Source organism: Schistocerca gregaria, chromosome X, assembly GCF_023897955.1.
Source record: "Schistocerca gregaria isolate iqSchGreg1 chromosome X, iqSchGreg1.2, whole genome shotgun sequence".
NCBI lineage: Eukaryota > Metazoa > Arthropoda > Insecta > Orthoptera > Acrididae > Schistocerca > Schistocerca gregaria.
In genome coordinates, this window is record NC_064931.1 from 772,223,137 (window position 1) to 772,247,692 (window position 24,556).

Here is a 24,556-nt window from a genome sequence, read left to right on the forward strand (position 1 = left end):
AAGGTGCTTTGAGTTTTTAAGTATTTTAGGGATGACAAACTTTTATAGCGTAATACGCTGAGTTTCATCCACTTCATGTCTTGTACATGATGTTCATCATAAAATGAACATGGTTTACTACAAAAAGATGTTTAAGACCTGAAGATGACAACGTAGACTGTTGAAATCAATTGTCTTGAATTAAAAATATTTTATGCGATCTTCGCTTTTGAATGGTTTTTAGTACTCATATGAAGTTTCATTTCAGTCAGCAGTAGCTCAGCTCAGTGTTCACATGGCTCACAGCAGCAACTGCTCCTGGACTGTAGGACCTCCACAAAACTCACATAATATGTGTGATTAGTTGCTACTCATATTTCATCCAGGTCATCCCTAATGCTGCAATTACTATCCTTAGCCAGGATGTTCTGCACTCCACCTACTACAATAACCTAATCCTCCTAATCCAAATATTTGCACAAATTCCTTATGTTCTCTTTTACCTAGCTAAACCTGTCACTTGGCATTGAAATACTTGTGATCTGTCGCCCTAATCCTGATTTGTCCTGCACCATCTGGCCTACACCCCTTCCTTGGCTACTACCTAGCATTATATATTTATAACGTCAGTATATATGTGTATATCAGTATATATGTATAGCGTCTAATCTCTTTTGGTACCGATCTAGTCTTAGTTTCTTTGCTACAAGTCCACTGCACACTACTGTGACTTACAACTGGATGAAGCTACTCCTCTCCTACTTCAAGTCACAAGTCAATTTTATTCGATACTACCGTCTCAAATGTGGATGAAGGTGTTGAACAGTTACTCTTCTTTCATCCACTGCTTGATACCTTCACCCAGTTGCTACGATTTTTTTCCACCTTCAACCTATGTAGATCAAATTTCGCGGGCACTAATTCAGCTGGAAGCGCACAAATCTTTGTCTCCTGTTCAGCGATTTTCTTGTCTTTTTCGCTGAGCCAATGGGAGAGTCTAGTTGATTTTCCATTGAGGTCCCTGCTGCACGTATGACATGCTGATGACATTCTGTTTGCAAGTATCTTTGTGTGTTCACACCACGTCAACTGAAAATCAATAGGCAGAACGTCTTAATCATTGCAGCGCTCGGTGTATAGGGCATGTGTAAGTACCACTACCGCTCCTTGCAGTAAGTGCTAATGGAATCAAACTATAAGTAAACGAGCTAGCATACAAAATTCAAAACCGAAGTCTTAATGGAATCAAACTAAAAGTAAACGAGCTAGCATACGGAAATTCAAAACCGAACTGTCAGACTAAGAAGTGAAATACGTAAATACTTAACGGCCTATTAAACAGTACTGTCTCTTAAGCCAAGATTACTAGCACAGTTACTATGACATATCCAGCATCCTTATAAATTGATCTACGAATGAATACTACTACTACTACTAATACTATCACTAAAGCGTTACTAATTCGTCAACTGTGCAAACTACTGGAGAAATGTTCAGCCTGTTACTATTTTAAATGCTCCTCACTACCATAAACTGACTACACTTTTATGAGAAAGGATTAACACTACTGTTGCTGTGAATCTACGGGCTGGTAACAGTAGTGTACATTGTACACGATACCATCAGATGCGACTAACTTCCGTTTGAAGAAACAAGAAAGTATTTTGAATAAGTGCCTCAGTGTTTCCGATCTTACCCAATCGACATTCATATGCGATAGATCGAAATTACCAAAACATAAACAAATGTCAACGCGCTATACATGAGACTGTGTTTGTTTATGAACGTGTTGTTGAAATTTTTTGTAGTATTTATCGTAGAGATAAGGGTTTTCATTGCATCATAAATGCAGCTTTAAAGAATAGTTGGACGACGATGTACTTACCAGACCTTAAGAATTATTTTGCGCGAGTATGCAAAACCTGTGGTACGAAGTATTGTTTAAACGTGTGTAATAGTGCTAATTGTGCATTGAGGACCAGTGAAAAGCGTGTGTGGCATCCTTAGCACCGAATAACGGCTACACTTCCGTTTAAAGAATATATTAGACTCTTACCACTGGAAGTTGTAGCACGGTGATACAGGAATCTACTAGGGACCCCCGGAAATGTAAGTTCTCGGTTGCCTGACAAGTTTTAATTCCATTTTTTGCTTGTAATAGTTGATGCGACACGGCTGTGTACGATACATTTAATTCTTAAGCTCTTGGTTCAAATGTTGTAATCTAAACTCACTTTTCCTTAATCAAGAATGCTTCTGGTTAGTTACGACATATTGTAAAATTATGCAGGAAATGCTTTCATGAGTGTGTAGTGCTATATGTACATTAGTACGCTTGGTAAATGTTTGCTTATCAGCTCTATTGTAGTGTAAATGGGTCAATGGACGCGTCTGATAACACCATGTTCTGTAAGTGACCTGTATTGTTCCACAGCTATGAAATTTTCATGTACAACGAAGCCAATAATGCTTGTATTTAACACACACTGCTGTTTACTGGAGCAATTGACAACAAAAGGTATTACACAAACATTGCTGACAATACTGTGTATTCTGTGGCACAGTTGCCTAGAGAAGTATGTCTCTTTCCATATTTAGGTTAATGTTGAACTACTACTTCTTAGAAAAAATCTGTAGACTATAGTTTTTAGTTAAATACCAGATTAAGATTTTTTAGTGTCAAATTCTTTCTTTGTTTATTAATTTCATTTGTTCATATTTAGACAAATTTCTTTTAGTGGGGGTCATATTCATTAATTATAGCAGAACAACTTAGTATGAGAATAATTTTAAAAAATGGGGTATACATAAAAAGTTCATGATGCAGACATATACATGCTATTTGTCATTGAAGTATATAAGGCAAGATTAAAATAACAAAAAGAACCTGATTCTGACAAGAGTTCTACATGTGTTTTCTTTTGTCTTTTTTTACCCATAGGCACGTAGGCCTACAGTTTGAGTGTGGTAACTGTGAATGTTCTGTAGGTATTCTGATAAGCTGTAGGGACATGTCATAGTCATGTAAAATTTTGCTAGCAATACTTTAGTGCTCGTTATATCATGTGGGAGCTTATTGTTAAAGATACACCAAGCTTCCTCAGGGTCCTTGCTTATTAACTTCAGTTTTTTTGTTTTTCATATAGCAATCATTCCTGTTTCTAGTATTATCCGTGTGTGCGGATCTTTATTCGATGTTTCATGCAATGTTCCTTCAAGTACATAATTGCTTGATGTATACATTATGTGTGAGACAAAATGTCCTAATGTGAAATTTTGACAGTACTAAAAACTCTGATTCCAATTGTGTCAACTGACGTGTGATGATATCAAGATTGCTTACACCCATGTCCACAGCATATACAATATATTAACCATAATGTCACTTAATGCATGCACAAATAAAGGTAAAGACAATAAGAAATATTTCATTCCATCAATAAAATGAAACTGAGGCAACTGTGGGAAATAGGGTTTTAGAGTAGGAACAAACCAGTTATATAATAACAACAAAAACAGTGCCATCCCAAAACAAATATTATCCACAAAATCAAACACAAAAAATGCTCAGCACTCAACACAACTGTAGGCATTGTACATTTCACTTGACCGATATATCTCAAAAGAAAGCTCTTAATACCTGAAAACCAGCTCACAACTCAAACAAGGTACCACAATTTTCACTTCACGTATATAGCTCAAATGAAGCCAGAGGAAAAAAAAAAAAAAAAAAAAAAAAACCCTCAGCTTTCACTTGATCTATATAGTTCAAACGAAGCCCTGCATATTGAAAAACCACACACAAATCAAAAACTCGGAAAATAAGATTTCACTTGAATAATTCCACACACACATAAATAACTAGAAACAACAAACAAAAATCAACAACTTTCTTACCATACCAACAAACCAAAAGATCAAACCTATCCTTCGGAAGCAAAACTAAATAACTACTCAACCCACCCAACCCGTCCCCGAAACACCTACCTCAACCCCCACAAACCGCACCAACTACTCCCCCCCCCCCCCCCCCGCTCCCCCCCCTCCCTTCCTCTCCAGCCTATTCAACTGAAAACCCTTGCATACATTTTCTCTACTGCCCTCAGAAAACATCAAAACACACAATAATTATCGAGGGCACTGTACCACCTGCATTAGTCATCTTACGGAGACTGTGGAGTGGAAGAGCACCTCTTCCCCTTACCTATAACAGGTTTCATAATCCCCCAAAACTCCTCTATTGTTTTGGTACACACCCCAGTGCTATGATAATAGCCCCTTTTCCCCAAACCCTAATGTGACAAAAAAGCATCTGAAACTACAGTTATATCCTTCTCAATGTCTTCCTCAATCAAACCAACTAATTTCTTTTTAGTTCTGTTCTCAAGCACCTGAAAAATAACATCAATCACCCCTTGTGCCTCCTGAGATGACAGCCTCCCACCCGAACAAACCTACCCGAGAACCACCCTTCCCATACTTCATTTTCCCAAACTGAAATTTGTCGATTTCCATTACCAGCCCCCCCCCCCCCCCCCCACACACACACACAACTTCCCACTATATATTTAACAAATTCAGAACTTACTTCTCTACAAAATCAATACCAATCTCTCACACAACGAGCATTCACTTCATTCTCATGTGCAGAGAAATTAATGGACAACAATAACAAAAATAATAAATAACCAAAACAATTTCTCATATGGCCAGTGTAGGTCTCTCAAACCAGGTACTATTATGTATGGATTGCCATACATTATCATGGCAACAGATCCGTACATAAAGGTCCCTGGTCCGAGAAGCAGACACTTTGGTCAACTTTATGTGTTCATGACAAAGATGACCTTGAATGTACTGACCATAACAAACACATGGTACTAAGAATACCTAACACAAACTTGAAAGTATGATGCCCAATATACAAAATCAAAGTAACACTCTGGTGAACTGGCACACGCTATTCCAAATACTACTTCACACCGTGAGCCAATAATGTCAAATGTCTCGCTAATATATCTAACAAACAACATCGAAACATAAATGTGCAACCCAAGAACATACCGCAAAACACATCACCCCATTAAATACAACCTGACTCAAAAACACCATGCCACCATGACTTCACACAACACAGCACATTTACATTATTGGTCAATCGGTCCCTTCTGTTGACGCAAAATTTCTATAGTACAACATGAATAGCCCAGGAAAAAAGTGGGGTAAATCACATTGTGTACATTTTTCAGGAGAGCATATTTGAATTTTCAAGATTACACAAAGTACTGAAAACACTCCAGTCGACTGTGACCAATATAATTATGATGCCGAATGTAATGATTGTAGAGGAAGTATATTAAAAAGAATAAAAATTGAAATTATATGATTAAAAAGACAAAATTACATCTTTGCCATGAAAAGAACATGGTGAGTCCATCACTTTTTGGTAGGCTGTGATCCCATCTTTGTGTTGTTCAGCTTTGGAAGTTTCTTTTTGTTGATTGGGATTTTGGTTTATGTGGTAGACTGGGATAGAACTCTATTGCCTGTTAACCGCAAAGTTGTTTCAATTTTTGAAGGTATGCATATTTTTCATAAGGTATTGGCAGGAGCTCTGAAAATGTACCCTAGAATTAGTTATTTGCAAAACAACATTGATTTGTGTAACAAAATGTTTCATATTACAAAACACTTACCATTTTATGCTCAACGAGGCTGTAAGAACACATCACGTCCTTGTGACATACTCAGGCTTGATATCTACTTGTAGACCACCAGAATGTTTATGTACTGGTGTCCAGGCTCACTTGTTAAGAAATCCTCTATTTGAACAGCTTACCTTCCTTCACAACCAGAGCTGATCTGAGTGTTATGTCTGGAAAGAACATCTTGGTTTATAACATGTTTTGAAAAAAGGGCATCAAATCTCATATAATTACTAGATGAACAAGAATGATTTTGTAAAGCCTTGGATTCATTATTACAGCTTAAAAGGCATTAACCCAGTCCTTTGGTAACTACAATAGTTTTGCTTTTGTCAAAACAAAGTTTGACTCATTCCAAGTAAGAGTGTCCTCTTATTCAAATATTATTTTGACACTATCTCATCTTTTAATGCTATGACCAACATGATGATGGTATAGAAAGACTTCATAGTTCTTATTTTGTCCTGAACACAAGTCACAGAATATTACAAGAACCCTTACATTTGGTCCAAATGTTTCACTTGCATAATTTTGCAAAAAACTAATAACTTCATTCACTCCTTTGTTCTCTATATCTTCAATGCAAGTATAAAATATTGCATCACTGTTGGACATTTGATGAATGTTGGTATTATAAAACAATAACTGATGTCTGTAATAAGAAACATCAATGCTGATGTATGAATGCAGAATCTCGCAGCAATAACATTGAATAAAATGTTCTCGGGTTTCCAACCGCGTCGATTGATTAAAAGGTCTCAGAACACCTGGAGTCTACAAAGTACATCGGACAAACAGTGCGCACTGTGGAACAACGAAGGAAAGAATGTGAGAGGTATTATCTCCTACGCTATCCAGAGAAATCTGCGTTAGCTGAGCATGCATTAGGAAATGGTCACCACATAAAATTTGACAATACCTCTATCGTGGCTCGCACTACGGCTTCTGGGACAGTTTAAGAAAGGAAGCTATTGAAATAAAAATTAGCGCAAACACCCTGAATAGAGATGATGGCTTCCAGCTGAGTGCTGCGTGGGATCCAGCGATCGCACGGTTGAAGAGGGCACATTGAACACCGACTCAAAACATGCCCATATATGACATTGTCACGGGCACCAGTAATGTCACAGCAGGAAGCTAGCGTATATAAGGGCACACCAACAGCCCACTGGCAGTCATACCACCTGACAATGGCCAAGGAGTGCTTGGCCGAAAGCTCATGTAGTTTTAAGCAATTGATGTGGTTGGAAACCAGAGAACATTTTATTCATTAGTTCTGATATTTGGCATGGATAGTTTGTTTTTTTTTTTTTTTTTTTATAGTCCATGCATATTCCATTTTCCACTATTTTTTATTTTCTTGTCTCACTTTTTGCTTTCTTGAATAAAATGTGACAGCCCTTAGCGTTTTGAACCTAGTCTTCCATACCATAAGTACTTTAATTTTGTTTGTTATTTTTAACTTTTCTTCTTCAGAGATGTTTTGTGAAAACTTTGCATCCGGACCTTTTAATTGAGCAGGTATCAGTATGCAGGTATCCAGATGATAAATTGAAGTTGGTGTTAACCACAGGAAGTTCAGAGCTATTTTCTTCATACAGCTCATAGCCATAGTGGCTCCTTCTTCTTCTTCTTAAATGCACCTACATGGTTTATAACAATTGCCTCATTTTGTTTGGGTAGTTTCCGGTTCTGGTTAGCAAGCAAGTTCCTTTTGTATTTTGGGGATTTTCCAGTTTTCTCCATACTCAGCTGTATAGTCTGCAATCTGTGCTTTGCTGTTCCATGCAAAGCAGTGAAGGCCTTTGGCAAACAGTAATTTCACTCATGGTATCATTCTATTTGATTCGCATAAAGCATCCAAAAGAGCAATCCCTGGCTCTGGAATCATCATGCCTAGGCCTTCTATGAGCATTTAATGTCACAGGAATTAAGCTGGTGAAATAGGAAGATTGATCATTCACTTTTGTGGGGGTTTGACATGTTTGAAACATCCAAATAATGAGCATTTGCAGCCACTGTCTAACTCATGAGACATTGCCATAAGATCCTTAAAAACATTACCCATTTTACCATAATTTTTTCTTTAGTTAGCTGATTGATTGACAGATGGCTTGTCACCTCCATCTTGTGATGATCCACAAATATTAAATGTCCTATTAACACCTGGCTTCTGACCTTCATCTTTCAATAATCCATAAATTTTAAACATTCTAAGAGGACCGTGCTACCGTCACACTTCAAACTAAGCACTGTTACTATAAGGAAAAAACACAGAGAAAGAAATTCATGCAATCACATTTGCAGGTGCAAACTAACTGATGTAATAAATGTAGTGTAAACAGTGGAAGCAAACATTGGACTGCCATATTCTTTCAATGAGAAGATTGACTTAGAATGTTAATTCTGTTATGACTAAAAAGCAAAACCCTCTCTATCTTGATGACTTGCCCTGTTATTTAAAAGTCATTTTAACTGCCTTGTGGTACTGATGTTTGGTCATCAGAACATTTCATAAACTCATTTCCTAAGTAAGTGGACATACCAGTCTTTTCTGTATGGTCTTCACGTGTATTCAGTACATAAAGAAGATTCTTACAACAATGGACACACAAAGTTTTGAAGTCTTGTTTGTTGAGTTACACATTTCTAAATGAGCTCCACAAGTGCCATGAAGGATGTCTAGTTGAGACTTGATTTCTCACCAGGTATTAATGAGCACCTGTGGTGTAACTGTCTGCATTGTAACTGTAATCTTTTTATGAAGCTGTTCCAGAGTTGACACTTTGGTACTGTACACTCTGTCCTGAACATACCTTGACTGGAAGAAATCCAGCAGAGTAGTGTCAGGTGACAAAGGTGGACATGGGATTGGAACACTTCTTTGCAGTGCATCGTTGTGGAAATTCATCACTCAGTGCTTTATGAGCTTCCACATGTTGGTATGTAGGTGCTTCATTCTGCTGGAATGGCAGGTATGGGTGTCAATATCTTATCCGAGGGAACACAAAATTAACCACTGTAACAAGATATCAATGAGCAGTGGCAATTACCCCTTTAAAGAAGACAAGGTCCAGTAATTTCATCCTCCATTAAGCCATACCAAATGTAGACCTCTGGGCTTTCTCATTGATATTTCATGGCTTCTTGAGCACATTTACTACCTCAAATTCACATATGGCATCTGCTGACCTTTCCAATAAGATGAAATGTTGCCTCATCAGAAAACAATTTTAGCCAAGAAGTAGTTGTCCGTCGATGCGCTAAAAATGTCTTCAGGAAATGTTTCTCTTTTGTGTTTGGAGTCGGGCTTCACCTCATGTACAATAGCACTTTGTATGCATAAAGCCTTAGGTGCTTGTGTAGCATGTTGTGGGTAATTGATTTTTGGACACCAAGATCACATGATGCAGTACAAATGGATTGCTTAGAACTTCCTGCAGATGTATCTAAAATGCAATTAAGAGTCTCCTCTCATTTTCTTGATAGGCCACCACCATGCTTCTTAGCAAGAGATCCTGTCTCTCTAGAAATGCTGCTTTCCACTTCTGGAATCTCTTGGTGTTGGGAGGTTTCTGTAGTACTCTGCTCAGAAACATCATTGAACTGCAATAATGGATCCTAATTCTGCATACAACCATACTGTTTGTGCTTTCACAGAATTCATTGCCATTTTCAGTTGTTTGAAAATCTCTCAGTTTCTTCAGTGTTCAGCTTCATGAATAAAAAACTCAATAGGAATATAAATGAACTTGATAGAACACTATAAATAATAAAATTTCACAGCTAATCTACCATCTAGAATCTATATTCTTTATTACAATCAGTATAAGTTTTTAAATTGAAAGTGTTAAGATTTTTCTTGGCAAGATTCTTGTGGCCTTAATTTTTCAGTACACTTCAAAGCAGCCATTTGTAGTGTAACCATTCTTTTTATGTGAGGCTCATTTCATTTAAAATCACCCAAAATAACGAAATATTGCAGCCCTCATGTCACAAATGGTTTTGGAAAATTTGTGCAAAAAAAGTATGTAATGGGAGAAAGATAAAATAGTTTTTCCAGATTTTGTGTTGAAAACTGCAGTTAGAAGGCCATTTTCGAATGTTTGTCACTTTTACAAACTGATGTTAGTAGGAAAGGTGAGTTAAATCTTAAACATTTGTAACTACCATTACTTCTCCTCTCTCTCTCTCTCTCTCTCTCTCTCTCTCTCTCTCTCTCTCTCTCTCTCTCTCTCTCTCTTCTTTCTTTTTCCCTCTCAGGTGGATCAACTAAAGACCACATACTAATTTCCATTCCTTATGCATTGTTGTCTTCTATTCTTCCAGTACTCTTTCATCTGTTCACTAGGTTTTTTTCCTTCCTGTCTTCTGACCACTTCATAGCATTTTTTTCCACCCTTTTGCCTTGGAATCCTTCCATATTCAACATTTCTTCCCTAAATACATTTGTGTTAGTTTATCCCTTCAGCTTTTATATTATTTTTTTCTAAATCCTTTTTACTTCTTGGATCCAATTTGCAGTTAACTTCTTACCCTACAAATATTTGAAGATTGTTTTTTGTCTATCTACTGCCTTGCATTCATTATAAATGTCCAAAAAATACCAGTCTTCTTTGTCTCATCACTCCTGCTATGTTTTCAGTGTTTCGATGAACTTCAACATAATTTCCAACCTTCCTTAGTTTTTTTGTGGGCCTAGTATTTCCTAAAGATTCACCTTTCTATTATTTTTAGTTTATGTGACTCAGAGTTTAAAGCTAGACATTTGCATGCATATGGAGATTATTGCTTCACTACTGTATTGTAATGCCTTATTTTTACATTTTTAGAAAGGTATTTTTTTCTTGTAAAAGTCTTTGCTTTTACCGTATGTTCTGCCTAGTACCTTCCATATGGCCTAAACTTCTTTATTTTTTAATCAGTTTTCTTCTAGTTGGTATCATTGGAAACATAAAAGGTTCAATGATATGAAGTTATCAAATTTCTGGAATTATGCATACAAATATTTACAAATTGTCTAATGAAAATAGTTTTTATTTTGTCATCTTCACAAGTTTCACCATCTTCATTTTTATTTCACATAATGCCTACTATCATACTTTTTAACATAAGAAAATCAGAATGGTGTTTCTTCTGTTTAGTAATTTAAAACTGAAAAAACATAAATAAAAATATATTCATTTTATTTTGTGACTTTTAGTGTTCAACATATCATCTTCAGTTCACACGTAAGTCCCATAGTGCTCAGAGCCACTTCAGTTCACATAAAATACATTCATAACATTCTAAAATGTGTTCATTCTTTTAAACAAGTTATCAATGGAGAATACCGTGTTGGATCCAAAAGTATATAAGCGACCAGTCCTTCTGGTTGTGATAGGAATAGTCAAAGTAATTAATGAAGATATGTTTTGCTTTCTGCTTCCTGGCGCACACATCCTGAGGTGCAGACCATGCTACTTTTCTCCATCTTTAACGCACTCTGGTTTTGTCGAGACTATATAATGGTTGTCAGGTTCATGGCTTGGAGGCTCCTTCCATTCTGAAACTATTTGACTCTGTTCATCATAATGGGGTGTGTCTGGCTGTCAGTGATTTTTGCACTAGTCGCGTCAACTGTCTCCTCGCAGAAATGGGGATTCCGCCATTACAAATGTGATGGAGCCAATCCTGGTTTCTTAGGCAATCACCATTCAACAATTATTCGACCATCCTGTGTACCTCATCCTCTTTGCAAATGAAGGCTCTCTCCCTCCTGGTACCTTCCCTCAGGTGGGATTGCCAGTTTGATTGTGTCTCATGTCCCTTTGTTGAGGTTTCCATCTCCACTCACTAAAAAGTGCCTCGTATATTTTCTCCTGGAGCTCTCAGTCCTAAGGTCTCTGCCCCCCCCCCCCCCCCCCCCCTCCACCCCGAGATCCCCCTGTTGATCCGGGGGTTAGAATAGTCCCAAGGTATCCCTGCCTGTCGTAAGAGGCAACTAAAAGGAGTCTCACACTTTTCGGCCCTGTAAGTTCAGGTCCCTTTTATGGTTTGCCCTGCCACTTTCCAGATTCTATGGAAGTGCAGGCCATATTGGGATGGTTGCCTTACGTGGTGCTTGAGTGCCCTTAGATTCGATCTCCTGAACCTCTTGTCGTGACTTTGCATCTCCACCTGCAATTCAACTGTTTGGGTGAGGACACTTTCTGGGGTATGTCATCTTCTTCTGTTGTCTCCTGTTCTTTCTCACCCCCATGACAGTATTGGATTTCTCTGCACCCAATATCCAGCACGGTAGCCAGTTTGTTGCGGTGGGGCTGTCATGTACCTATTTTGTGGTATCCCCCTGACAACACAGGCATCGCACTGATGATGCCTGAGCTGTCAACTCCCCATGTATGCCAAGGAGTAGATGCCTGTCTTCCTGTGGCATCAGGACTCCCAGCAATGGCCATCGTGCCAGGTGGCCTTCGCTGTGGCTGGGTGGCGCCTGTGGGGAGAGCCCCTGATCAGAGTGGGTGGCATCAGGGCGGATGACCTGCAATGAAGCGGACTAAGTCATCTCTTACTGGTGACCGTACGGTACCAACAGTCTCTAAGAAGAGCAAGATTGAGTACAGTGTTGACAGATATGATCCTAAATCGTTTCCCTCCCTTACTACACCATGAGAGGAATGTAGGGCTACAGAAATAAGAAAGCCATATTCGCCTCAGCATTCAGTCTATAACAGAATGGATGGGGACTCCTTTCTACTTATGAAGCCTCAATTTTTTATTGAACATCTTGAGGATAAGTTTTGGGACCTGACAGTGCAGTCCAAGATGAGAAGTGGTGCAGCCTTGATTCAGAAATCATCCCCAGCCCAACCCCAGGCATTAATTGCTTGTGACCCACTGGGTGATATTTCTGTTTCCGTCACTCTCCATAAAAGCCTCAACATAGTCAAGGGGATTATTTTCCATTGCGACATCCTCTTGCTGTCTGACAATGAGTGCTGCAGCGATCTAGAATGGCGGGGTGTTCATTTCATCTGGTGTGTTTACAGGTGGCCCAAAGACAACAGGATTGTTACTGGTGCCTTCACCTTGGGTCCCCCTGTGGGTCTGGGAGTTACAATAGGTCTGAGGTATTCCTGCCTGTAGTAAGAGGCAACTAAAAGGAGTCTCACACATTTTGGCCTTTATATGATGGTCCCCTGTGGGGTTTGACCTCCATTTTTCAAAATTTTCCTTAAGAGTGAGCCAATTGGGGAAGCCCGCCTTACATGGTGCATACTGTCCATCATGCGCTGAGACCCCTCGCATCCTTTGTCGAGGTGGATCTGCACTTGCGCTGATTCTCCACCTGTTGGGCAAGGTCACCCTCCTGGGTGTGTTTTACTCCATCCTCTGTGCTGTATCGCTTTATGCGCTGTCAATGATAATGGACTTCTTAGCCCGTTTGCGCCTGATATCCAGCATGGTAGCCAGTCCATTGTGATGGGGCCGCCATGTACCCTGTTGGTTGTAGCCCCCTGACCACACAGGGATCACTCTGCTGATGCCTGCACCATTAACTCCCCACATATGCCAAGGAGTAGATGTCCATCACCCTGGGGCATCGGGACACCCGGCAATGGTCATCCTGCCAGGAGGCCTTTGCTGCACCTGGGTGGCACCCTTGGGGAGGGCCCCTGGCTGGAGTGGGTGGCATCAGGGCGAATGACACACCATTGGGAGGAATGCCAGGCTAAGGGTGGCAGCTAAGCTTATTCACCCCGGTAGCTCATATGTATGAGAGTAGATGGGGAATCTTACTTGTCAATGAAACCTCAATTTTTTGTAGAGCATTTAGAGGACAAGTTTGGGGAGGTGGAGGGCTTGTCCAAAATGTGGTCAATGTCGGTGTTGATCAAAACAGCATCCTTTGCCCAGTCACGGGCACTACTCGCCTGAGACAAACTGGGGGATGTTTCTGTTTCCATCATTCCCTGTAAGAGCTTAAATATGGTCTAGGGTATCATATTTCACAGGGACCTCCCTTTGCTGTCTGACCATGAGTTGCACGCTAATTTAGAGCAGCAAGGTATCCATTTCGTCCGGTGCGTTCACCAGGGTCCGAGGGATAATCAGTTTGCCACCAGTGCCTTCATCTTGGCCTTCGAGGGTGATACATTACCCGAGAAGGTCAAGGTGATGGTCTACCACTGTGACATAAAGTCATCGATCCCTCCCCCGATGCGGTGCTTTAAATGGTGGAAGTTTGGCCATATGTCTTCCCGCTGTACTTCCAGCATCACCTGTTGGGATTGTAGACATCCTTCACATCCCAATACTCCTTGTGCCCCGCATCCCGTATGTGTTGACTGTGGAGAGCACCATTCGCCTTGCTCGCAAGACTGCAGGATTCGCCAGAAATAAAGAAAAATAATGGAAAATGTGAGAGGCTACATCCTATGCATATGACGTCAACCGATGCTGCCGCTATGACAACAATGCTACGATCTTCCATTCTGCTGTGTACAGTTGGCTCTCAGAGCTGTCTGACTCTACCTGCTACCTTGATGGTGGGGTCACTTCCCTCGCTTTTGCTCCTGCACAACCTAATTCAGTTATTTTTGACTGTGAGGTGCATTTCAAGAGGATTCTGAATATGAAGTGGGCCCAGTGTGTGATGACATAGTTGAAGTTAGGCTAGAAGATTTGGAAACAGAGGAAGGCAACAGTGAAGGTGACACGTAATTGCTTGAGGAAAACAACCATTACTATGTTGGAAGGAACAATGAGGCAAAATGGAATAATGTTTCACCATCATAGAGTGGAATGGTGGAACTACGTCATAGATGACGACATTCTTCCATTACAGTGTAGAAAGAAATCATCCCATTGGGAATGGTTATATGTTTTGCAGTGATCAATATGAACGGAATGAGTGCTCAAAGTAATTTATTTTGCCAACAGTGAAAATTTTATCAGAAGAAAAGCATTCCTAAAACAACTATCACATGCATTAGTTTGCCTAACTTGGTTTGAAGAAGTTTTACAGCTCAGGAAGTTATATAGATCTCCAGCAGAGGCTAAATCTTGATAGGCCAACATGTGAAGAAGAAACAGAAAATCAAAGCAAAAATAAAGAAAATGGAGTTGGGGTCAGGAGGAAAAGGTGTAATACCTGCACAGTACAGAAAAGACTGACTAAATATTGTTGCAGAATGTGCCAAAAGCCAATCTGTTTGAAGTTCACTGAAACATTTCCTCTGCAGCAAAATTCCTCATGCGTTACCACAGCACAACAGTGCTAATGATAAAATTGAATTATTAATACTGCTGTTGTTGTTCTATTATGTCTTTATTTTCTGTAAAGGTGTTTGTCATTTATTATATGTTTCATTAGTAAAATCTGATAAAAAACTAAGTGAATATTTGAAAAGGTTTTCAAATGCTGCTACCACTAACAAAATTTGATGACAACTAAATTATTTATTTAGCAACATGTTTTGATGTGATACCTCTTCATCAGGCTGTATTGGCATTACAAAAACATTTAAGACAAGTGTATACAGATGTTTAAGTTGCTTTACATGACTTGTGTGTAAAAGAAAGGCACAGTGAAGAAATGAAAGCATATTTCCTGAAAAGGGTGCTGGATGATTCAAGGGTGAGGGTAAAGTTTAGTAATAGTAAAAAATTATAAGGGAGATGTAGTTACTCCTAGCTGCCTTAAACATTTGAAAGTTGAAAGGCATCCTAGTGGCATTCTATTTTCCTACTGTACAAAAGTTTCTAGCAACAGTTTAGAGCCTTTCACTATAACATATTCATTATATATACTATTGTAAATCTGCGTTTTGTGTGCATGTGCACATGGATGTGTGTGTGTGTGTGTGTGTGTGTGTCAATTTCTTAAGTCAGTTCTTAAGTTTTCTTATCAGTTCCCTGTGATCAAGTAGCTTTTCCTTGCGTGGTCACATGGAATTCTACCAGCAACATATATTCAGTTTGTAGAGTAATTTTGACAGTCATATACAGTGATTCCCCTTCTTTTCTCTTTCCATTTTCTTCTTTTTCTCAGTTGTACTTACCTTTGGACGTAGATGTATATTCAGTAGTGCCAAGAAATACAGAATATAATCCAACTTGTCATTGCTTGTACTATTTTGGTTCTCCAAATATTAGCAGTGATATATTATGAATTGGTGTACGTAGGGCAACTGTAAAACCTACCGTATATACAGTAAAATAAGTAAACAGGAGAATAAAAATACACCATATTTCACCTGGCACCTGAATGGAGTAATTAAAAGTAAATTCTCTGTGTCCATGAAATGGAACATTATTATGAATATTTACATACTACCAACACTTAACATATGGCAATATGGTATGTGTGAACATTGTAAAATGATCGTTGTTCAGTGAGCAATGGAAAGATACATGCTGGGAGTAATGAGAAAGACAAAGAAGAAACACAGATGTTATTATGAATGTAATTTTTATGTTATTGGATGGAAATGATAAAAGTTGACCATATAGTTAGATGAACTTACAGAAGATGAGCTAAATGTATCATTTGTCAGGTGTATCATGATAAGAAATAATCTGAAGGCTTATCATACGGGAGATGGCAAGCCACGGTTGTAACCATAAAAATAAAATTGTAATATGTGGAAAAATGTGGAAGATTTCATTATCCATCTGCTGATAACTAGCTAGAGATGCAACTGTTTTTCTTTTTAGCCATTTCACTGCTCTTGAGAAGACAGCATAAATCTTCAGTGTTCAGTAATGATGAATACACACAGCAATATTGACACTACCATTTACAAGATAACAATATGCATTGCTATTTCCTCTCCCCCTCCCTCCATCCCCTCCCTAGCTCCGCCTCTTCCTCCCCTCTCCTGGACCCCCCCCTTCCCCCACTTCCTCCTCTCCACATCACTTTTCCCACACACAAAGGAAACATGTACATTATGTTCTTGCAAATTTTACATGTGGTACTGTAAAAAAAAAAAAAAAAAAAAAAAAAAAAAATCACAAATTTGTTTAGAGCCCTATCACTTCTCCACCCATACAAAATTTGGAGTTCATGGTTCTTGTTTCTGTGGCTAGTGTATTTGATCACAACAGGAAGACAGGTTCTGTTCTTGTGTTGTGGTCAGAAGAAAACTGTTTTTTTCTGCTTTGCATTTTGAAGCTAGTAAAATATTTGAAAACAGACCAGCAACATTTTGTTGGCATGTTATGTTGCAAAAGAAACAGAAAAGCCTCTCACAATCACAATTATGTATCTAAATCAAGTCACAGTGCTGCAGTCAATTTCACAAATTTACATCCTGTGTGGAAGATTTAAAATGACTGTGAAAATGTATATGTTTTAAAAATTGAACTAATGTTCTTCCTTAGCTCTTGCAGATTATCTGTATTTACAGACATGATGTTCTTTGTATCTCTAGTCAGCCAGACAGTAGCCATTCATATCACATGGTAGTCATTGTGGAAACTACTTCGTGATTTTTTTGTAAGTAGTATCACATGTAAAATAATCAGTGTGTATGTGAACATACTCTCAAAAATGAGTACTCACAAAATTTGAAGTAACTATTGTAAAAATTGAAGTAAATATTTTGTGGTGAAAGTGTACTATAATTTTAAATCTGACTCTTTCCATTAACTAACTACTGGATTTGTCTTCTGTAGAAATATGGAAGAGACAGGAGGAGATGACATGGAAGATAATGAGACATTCACTAGCCCATTTCCAAATAATGAAATAAGTGAGTATTTACAACCATTTTCTGTTGTCTGTTACTTGAGATGTTATTGTTTTTATTGTACGGTTTCCTACAAATAACACTGAGCGTAAACATTGTAGCTGCAATAAAAGTTGAAGCTGGATTTTCTAACTTTGTGTATGGATTTTAAAAGAAAATAAACAATGAGAATACTAATAATGTATCCCGTTTTCTTTGCAAATCATGTCACACAGATGTTTTTCAGTAAACATTGGGCCTTTTGTTCTCAACATTGTTTGTGTATTGGTCACATGAATCACTCTTTCACATAACATAGGAATGAAACACACAGAAAACTAAAGGACAAATCTTTTCTGAATACAGAATAAAATGGGTATGCGGACAATTTCCTTATGGTCATTTTATATTCTCTCATCAAAACGGTAGTGCAGTCCAAATCTGCAGGTAGGATCATCAGTGAAGTTCAACACTGAGAACAGAAAGTGCATTTATTACTGACACGAACATACAACATACAGCCAGAACAGAACTGGTCTCCTGCTGGGAGAATGCTGTTATTTATACAAACTTTGAATGTTCTAGAATGCTAATATTTATACAACATTGGCTACTGCAAATATACAAGCATTATAAACATAAGATATTTCAAGAACCTTCCAGAAATGGTAGGGGCAAAATAACAAATAATTGTTGGTGTTTGTATTCAAACCAATAACCCGCGGTGCATCATTTAGCAACACTAACCACTATACCAGACTACATGCATCAGAGCTTGCAGAGTTGTTTCCTGCCCAGGATAAACAGCTAGCTGCTGTTTCAGAAGTCCTCACTGGAGTCGATTACAGCAACCTAAATCTAGATCATGTCAATGGCCTTCTGTATGGCATCACTGGTTGAGTCTCGCATTTTGGTCATGTTGCTATAACTTCCTCACTATTATGAGCACTGAAGGTAGCCCTCCCATCAAAGTTTTGTGATCATCAAGTGGATCTTCAGTTTCCTTTAATCTGAGCTTCTGTACTGTAGTAGGGCTTCATACAGAGGACACTGATGATGTTTCTGCATTTTTGTCTTCATGGTGAAGGGTCATAACCTTCGACTTCATATGTGATATCTGAGAAACACAAAGGGTACAATATGGCCCAAATGAGTGCTTTAGTAATTTTCTGATGAACAGGTGTAAAAAGCCATGCCAAGTCTCCTGCACTGTATCTCATTGGCTAGTGTGTGGTGTTACAGCAGTCTTGTTCTTTCCCCTGGGTGTACAGTGTCCATATGAGAGCCAGCTGCCTTACTTCTTCTTCAGTCTTGGTGATGGGGTGTTTAATGTGGTCATCCTGAGTATCATTTGGCCAAAATGGGAACCTTCCCACGATGTTTATTCCAATTCAGTGGAATGGTGCTGCTGCAGGCAGGGTTGCTACCAGACGGCCCAGAGGTAATCGTGGATGTGCTTCCCTCACTGCCATTCCTTTCAGTGGCTCACTTAGTGTGTAATGGTTTGGTATAGACCTGGCCAGTGATACCAGTGTCTGATTCCATCTAGAGTCTTCGTGAATCTTGAGTGACCAGATGTTGATGCGTTGTAGAAATACATAAGGATTGCTGTCAGTAGATTAGGTGGGAAGGCAAACAACCATTTCCGCCCTGTTGGATCATATTCATTGTACTTAGAATCCTCCTTTGGTTGGTTCCTCAGTCTTCAGGGCTTCTATGGTCTTAACCAATGCTGGATCTTCCCTCTTTTCAGCAACAGTGTTATTTAATGCAGCGATGACTGACATATTGTCTATGCTGCTTTTTTCTGCAAGAGGATTACTTTAAAAGCAGACAATGTCCTTGTGTTTGTCAGTTTTTGTATACAACTGTGATGTCATACTCCTGAGGCCTCAGTGCCCATCGCTAGCACAGAACCTCCTTTTTAAAGACAATGAAAGATCTTTCTTGTGCTTCATTCCAGGAAAATTTATTGTCTCCACTCATTGCAAGGGTCATGCCTTAGTAGGGAAGTGCTTTGTGAATTGTACACTATGGGCACATTTTGAGAAATCATCTTGTATCACAAATGTGCAAAGGAGTCCAGAAATCTGTGACTGCTCAAATTATTCCTAGATCAGGACAGACTCCAAGACCATTCACTAGGTGACCCAGCATTGCCATTTCTTGTGCGACAAGAGGCACTTTTTTCGATTCAGGCAGAGAGATGAAGTCTGAACACGCGTCCAATGCAGTTGTCAGTCAGTTTAGATGTTCTTCAAATGTCTTTAAAAAAAATGACAATGTTGTCCAAATAACAAAGACACATTGTCCATTTAAGGTGACAAAGCAGATTGTCTGTCATAAGTTCAAAGGTAGCTGGAATGCTACATTGCCAAAATGGCATAACTTTAAACTCACAGAGGCCATCAGGAGTTATGAAAGCAGCCTTTTTCCCAGTCAGTCTTCTCGAACTCAATTTGCCAGTAGCCTGTCACCAAGTACGTAGTCAAGATAGTTAAGAAATACTTTGCTCCTTCAAGCACTTCAGGTGTCATCAATGCATGGCAGTGGATAGACATCGTTCTTTGTGATTCTATTCAGCCATTGGTAGTCAATGTAGAAATGCCATTGCCGTTTTTCTTATCATGAGGACCACTGGAGAGGGCCAAGGATTCTCTGAAGGTGGAATGATGTCATCTTGTCGAAACTCCTCCACTTCCAGATTATTGGTCATTGAGCCAGCAACACACTATATGAATGCTGGCTACTTGGTGTATGATTCCCAGTGTTGATATGGTGTTTTATCATGGCGTCATGGTTTGTCTTTTCTTCACTCCGGATCTGAAAGCATCTGAAAATCAACGCAGAATGGCTATTACTGGCCAGCTTTATTCTTAGGTAACATCAGATCCTGTTAACAGTTTGATAGTACCTTTCTCCGTGCATTATCTGTCATCGTAACGGAGCACAATTCTTCATCAGTGGCAGTAAGCTGCCCTTCCTGGACTGATTTGGCTGTCCCCAAACACATATTTTTATGGATGAGTTGTGGTTGCTTGTGGCATTTAGTGATCCAAGTTCTCCTTGACCACTGCAATGCTTGTGACTGTTGCTGGCATGTAGACTTCTTTAGTAAGCCTGAGTAGCTTTTTAACATCATGACTATATTATGTTAAACCAACAAATTTGTAAGGCTCTATTCTGTGATTGATAGTTATTCTTGCAATACATGTTCTTGTTGGCTGCATGTATTTCTGATTTGCAATCTTCAGCACAGTCGTTATCATATTTTGGTACATAGTCTTCTTTAACCGATGACAATAAGCATTCAGTATTACAGAAAAGGAAGCCCTCGGGTCGACTAGTGCCCGGACTGGTAGGCCATTGATGATGACATTGATGAGATGTCCTGTCATCTTGGTAAATGTCTACCCTGGAGGATTTTCATCTGTGCTGGCCTCACCTCCATAGATGGTTGCCTCCCTTAGTTTTCATGAAGTTAGGGACTGGATGAGCAACTGGTATTTCTGTACAGCGATGGGGGACAGATAAGGTGTGTTGGGGAATGACCTCATCCAGGGTACAATGATGAAATTCACCCTAAAGGTCGGCTGTAATCATCTGCAATTCACAGGCATGAATAGGATTGTTGTGGTGGTTGACATATTGCACATAATAGTCATTGAACACTTGTCTTCTTTCTCTGCAGTAGTGCACAGTGTGTCTAGGGCATCCACAGTGGAAACAGACTGCTGTGTTCTCAGTCCTGCAAACATCTGTTTTACTTGTTGGTGAAGTTGGTTGTTCCTGCAGTGGCCATTTGATGGCAGCAACGTAAGTCCAAGTTGGCTGTGTCGTTCTTTGTGGCGCATTCTACTTTTGGTCAAGATTGGTGCAAAACATCGACTTACCACATATACAATATTCTCTATTGCCTCCAGACATATCGAGCTGACATTCAAGGCTGCTATCTCTTGCATACTCAGTCCAACATTTTTGGATATCAAACACTGTTCTATATCTTCTCTTACTACCTGGTGTATTAGAGAGAGGAGATGGTGGTGATCTACCACAATTGCCATAGGGGCCACATTTGGCATTCAATCATACATTTTTCATCTGACTCTTCTCTGTTGCATTTCTTTGATTCACTGGCACTACTTGATGAATTCTTATGTTGTCATGACATTCTTTACCAGAAGAATTTGGTACATGTCTTCTACGATTTCTTTCATGAAGTGCAAGAGCTTGTCAACTTCTGATATATTTGGATTCACATTGTTGCAAATGGCCGAAAGATTCTGTACATATGACTGCATTGTTTCCCCATGACATTGGACCCTGTTCTTAAGTTGTCCTTCTGCTAAACAGCTTGTTAATTGTTGCCAAATGTTTTCTTCAGGTCAGCCTGCAATTGGCCCCAGCTATTGGGCTTCTCTTAATTGTTGTCAAACGGTTGCTGAACTTTGCTGTCCAAGTAAAAGTATAAATTTGTCATACACATTAAGTCGTCCTGCCTGTTGTTTTTGGGAAATCAGTTCAATCCTTTCAGCCATTTCGTCGGGTCCTTATCAGTGTTTCCAGAAAACACTAAAGGAGTGCCTGATGTGCAGCTGATGTTTTGGAATCCATCCATCTTCTCAATATACAAATCATAGGACTGGACTGATACACTGCTTGTGTTCCAGTTTCTGTCCATGTAGGCGACCCCCCTGCGGGTTCGGGGGTACGAATAGGCCCGCGGTATTCCTGCCTGTCGTAAGAGGCGACTAAAAGGAGTCTTCAAAGTTTCGGCCTTATGTGATGGTCCCCACTTGGGTTTGACCTGCCATTTTCAAAATTTCCGTTGTTAGTGCGTGCCATTTGGGGAAGGACGCCTTACGTGGTGTTTTTCTATTGGTCCATCGTGCACCTCCATCTTGCATGCTATCTATTGTCATGTGGAGGGATTTACACCCCATGTCTTCTGGGTTGCCTCCTCGTCTTGTCCGCAATCCCCTTCTTAGCGCCCACGGCAACTGTGGACCCTTTCAACACCTAAAATCCAGCACGGTAGCCAGTCCATTGTGGTGGGGTCGTCATGTACCCTCTTGTTGGTAGCCCCCTGACAACGCAGGGATCGCACTACAGATGCCAGAGCTGTTTCCTCCCACATGCATGCCAAGGGGTATGTGCCCATCTTGTCTGGGGCACGGGGACTCCGGGCAATGGGATATCGGCCAGGTACCCGTTGCTTTGGCTGGGTGGCGCCCTTGGGGAGAGCCCTCGTTCGGAGTAGGTGGCATCTGGGCGGATGTGGCGCAATGAAGCGCAATAAATCTCACCAAGCTGGTGGTCGCACAGCCACCAGCGTCTCTAAGCGAGGCAAAATTGAATTCGATGCTGCACAATATGATCCTCAGTCGTTCCCCTCGTTGGCTGCGCCATGGGAGGGACGCAGATCTAGTGCCAAGCAGGAGCCTTATGTACCACAATACCTTGTCTGCAGCAGGACTGATGGTGACTCCTTTCTTTCGACAAAGCCTATGTTTTTTGTGGAACACCTGGAGGATAAGTTTGGGGAAGTGGCGGGTTTGTCTAAAATGAGGAATGGGTCCATCCTCCTCAAGACGTCCTCCCCAGCCCAGTCACGGGCGTTGCTCTTGTGTGATAAGCTGGGAGACGTCCCTGTTACCGTAACTCCCCACAGTAGCTTAAATATGGTCCAGGGGATTATTTACCATCGCGACCTCTTGTTACAGTCCGATGACGAGCTGAGAGCTGACTTGGAACGACGTGGTGTGCATTTTGTCCGTCATGTGCACAGAGGACCCAAGACCAACAGGGTGGCCACCGGTGCCTTTATCTTGGCCTTCGAGGGTGCTGTATTGCCTGAGAAGGTCAAGGTAATGGTTTACCGTTGTGACGTCAAGCCATACGTCCCTCCCCCGATGCGGTGCTTCCAGTGCTGGAAGTTTGGGCATATGTCCTCCCGTTGCCCATCCAGTGCCACATGTCGAGATTGCGGACGCCCCTCTCATCCCGATTCTCCATGTGCGCCTCCGCCTGTCTGTGTCAACTGTGGGGAACACCACTCTCCATGCTCGCCGGACTGTCCCGTTCTTCATAAGGAGCGGAAGATTATGGAATTTAAGACCCTGGACCGGCTTACTTATCGCGAGGCAAAACTGAAATTTGAAAGGTTGCATCCTGTCCCTCTTCAAACTTCTTGTGCTGCAGCTACGTTATCGTCGCCCTCGCGGGCGGCAGTTATCGCCTCCTCTGTGCCGCCTTAAGTTGGCCCTCGGGGCCGTCCATCTGTGTCTGCCTCCCTCGTGTCTGGGGGCAAGCCTTCCTCTGTTGCCCCCTTAGCAGTTGGGGGCAAACCCCCTTCTGTCACTCCCCCCGCACATGGTTCAGGAGTGACATCTGCTCCAAAACCAGGGGGCTCGATCCCTCCCCCTCCCCCTTCTCTGCCGGCGTCGTCTCCGCCAGCGTCGTCTCTGCCGGCTCCTCTCTCGCGGAAGGGGTCCCTCGGGGCCCTCCCTTCCTCCGTTTCTTCTGCTACCCCGCCGGATGTCAGCCAGTGGCTGAAGGTTCATCCAGCTGCTGGTCGTAGGGCTTCTGCGTCATCGTCAGCCTCCGACGCTCCTTCAGAGAAACTCTCCCAGCCCTCTAAGCCAAAGGACAGACGCGAGAAGGAGGACCGGAACGTGTCCAAGAAGAAGGACGCTCCGGCAGTTTCAGTACCGCCTGCTGTCAATAGCTCTGGCTCTGGGGATGCGGTGGAGATCCTCGCCTCTGCCGCAGATCTCGCCCTCACGGAACCCTCGGGGACCTCTCCTATGGACACAGCTGCCTCTCGCTCAGTGGCGGCCGTTGACTCTGTGGCGCCGTCTGCCTCTTAGTCGCCTTCACGCCCTCCCAGTCCCTTCCTGCTTCCATTCTCCAGTGGAATTGCGGCGGTTATTTCCGCCACCTGCCTGAGCTCCGGATGCTTCTGAGTGTTTCCCCTGTTCTGTGCATTGCTCTTCAGGAAACTTGGTTTCCAGCAATGCGGACCCCTGCCCTTCGCGGTTATCGGGGATACTATAAGAACTGTCAACGAGCTTCAGGTGGAGTTTGCCTCTTTGTTCACCACTCTGTCTGTAGCTCACCAGTACCCCTTCTGACGCCTTTAGAGGCAGTCGCTGT

At 40.9% G+C, this 24,556-nt stretch overlaps 1 protein-coding gene across 3 annotated transcripts in view; it reads left to right on the plus strand.

The window, feature by feature from the left end:
* The first annotated feature begins 962 nt into the window (after positions 1-962).
* The window catches only part of LOC126298862 (uncharacterized), a 120,417-nt gene continuing 96,823 nt past the window's right edge, over positions 963-24,556 (plus strand). Inside the window, exons 1-2 of one of the 3 annotated variants that reach the window (XM_049990371.1) lie at positions 963-1,126; positions 17,349-17,425. In XM_049990371.1, the coding sequence (XP_049846328.1) occupies positions 17,353-17,425 (73 nt within the window). In that variant the 5' untranslated portion in view covers positions 963-1,126; positions 17,349-17,352. Of the gene's footprint in view, positions 1,127-1,670; positions 2,089-17,348; positions 17,426-24,556 lie in introns of those variants that run through there. The other 2 variants (XM_049990372.1, XM_049990373.1) reach the window with 2 other exon arrangements.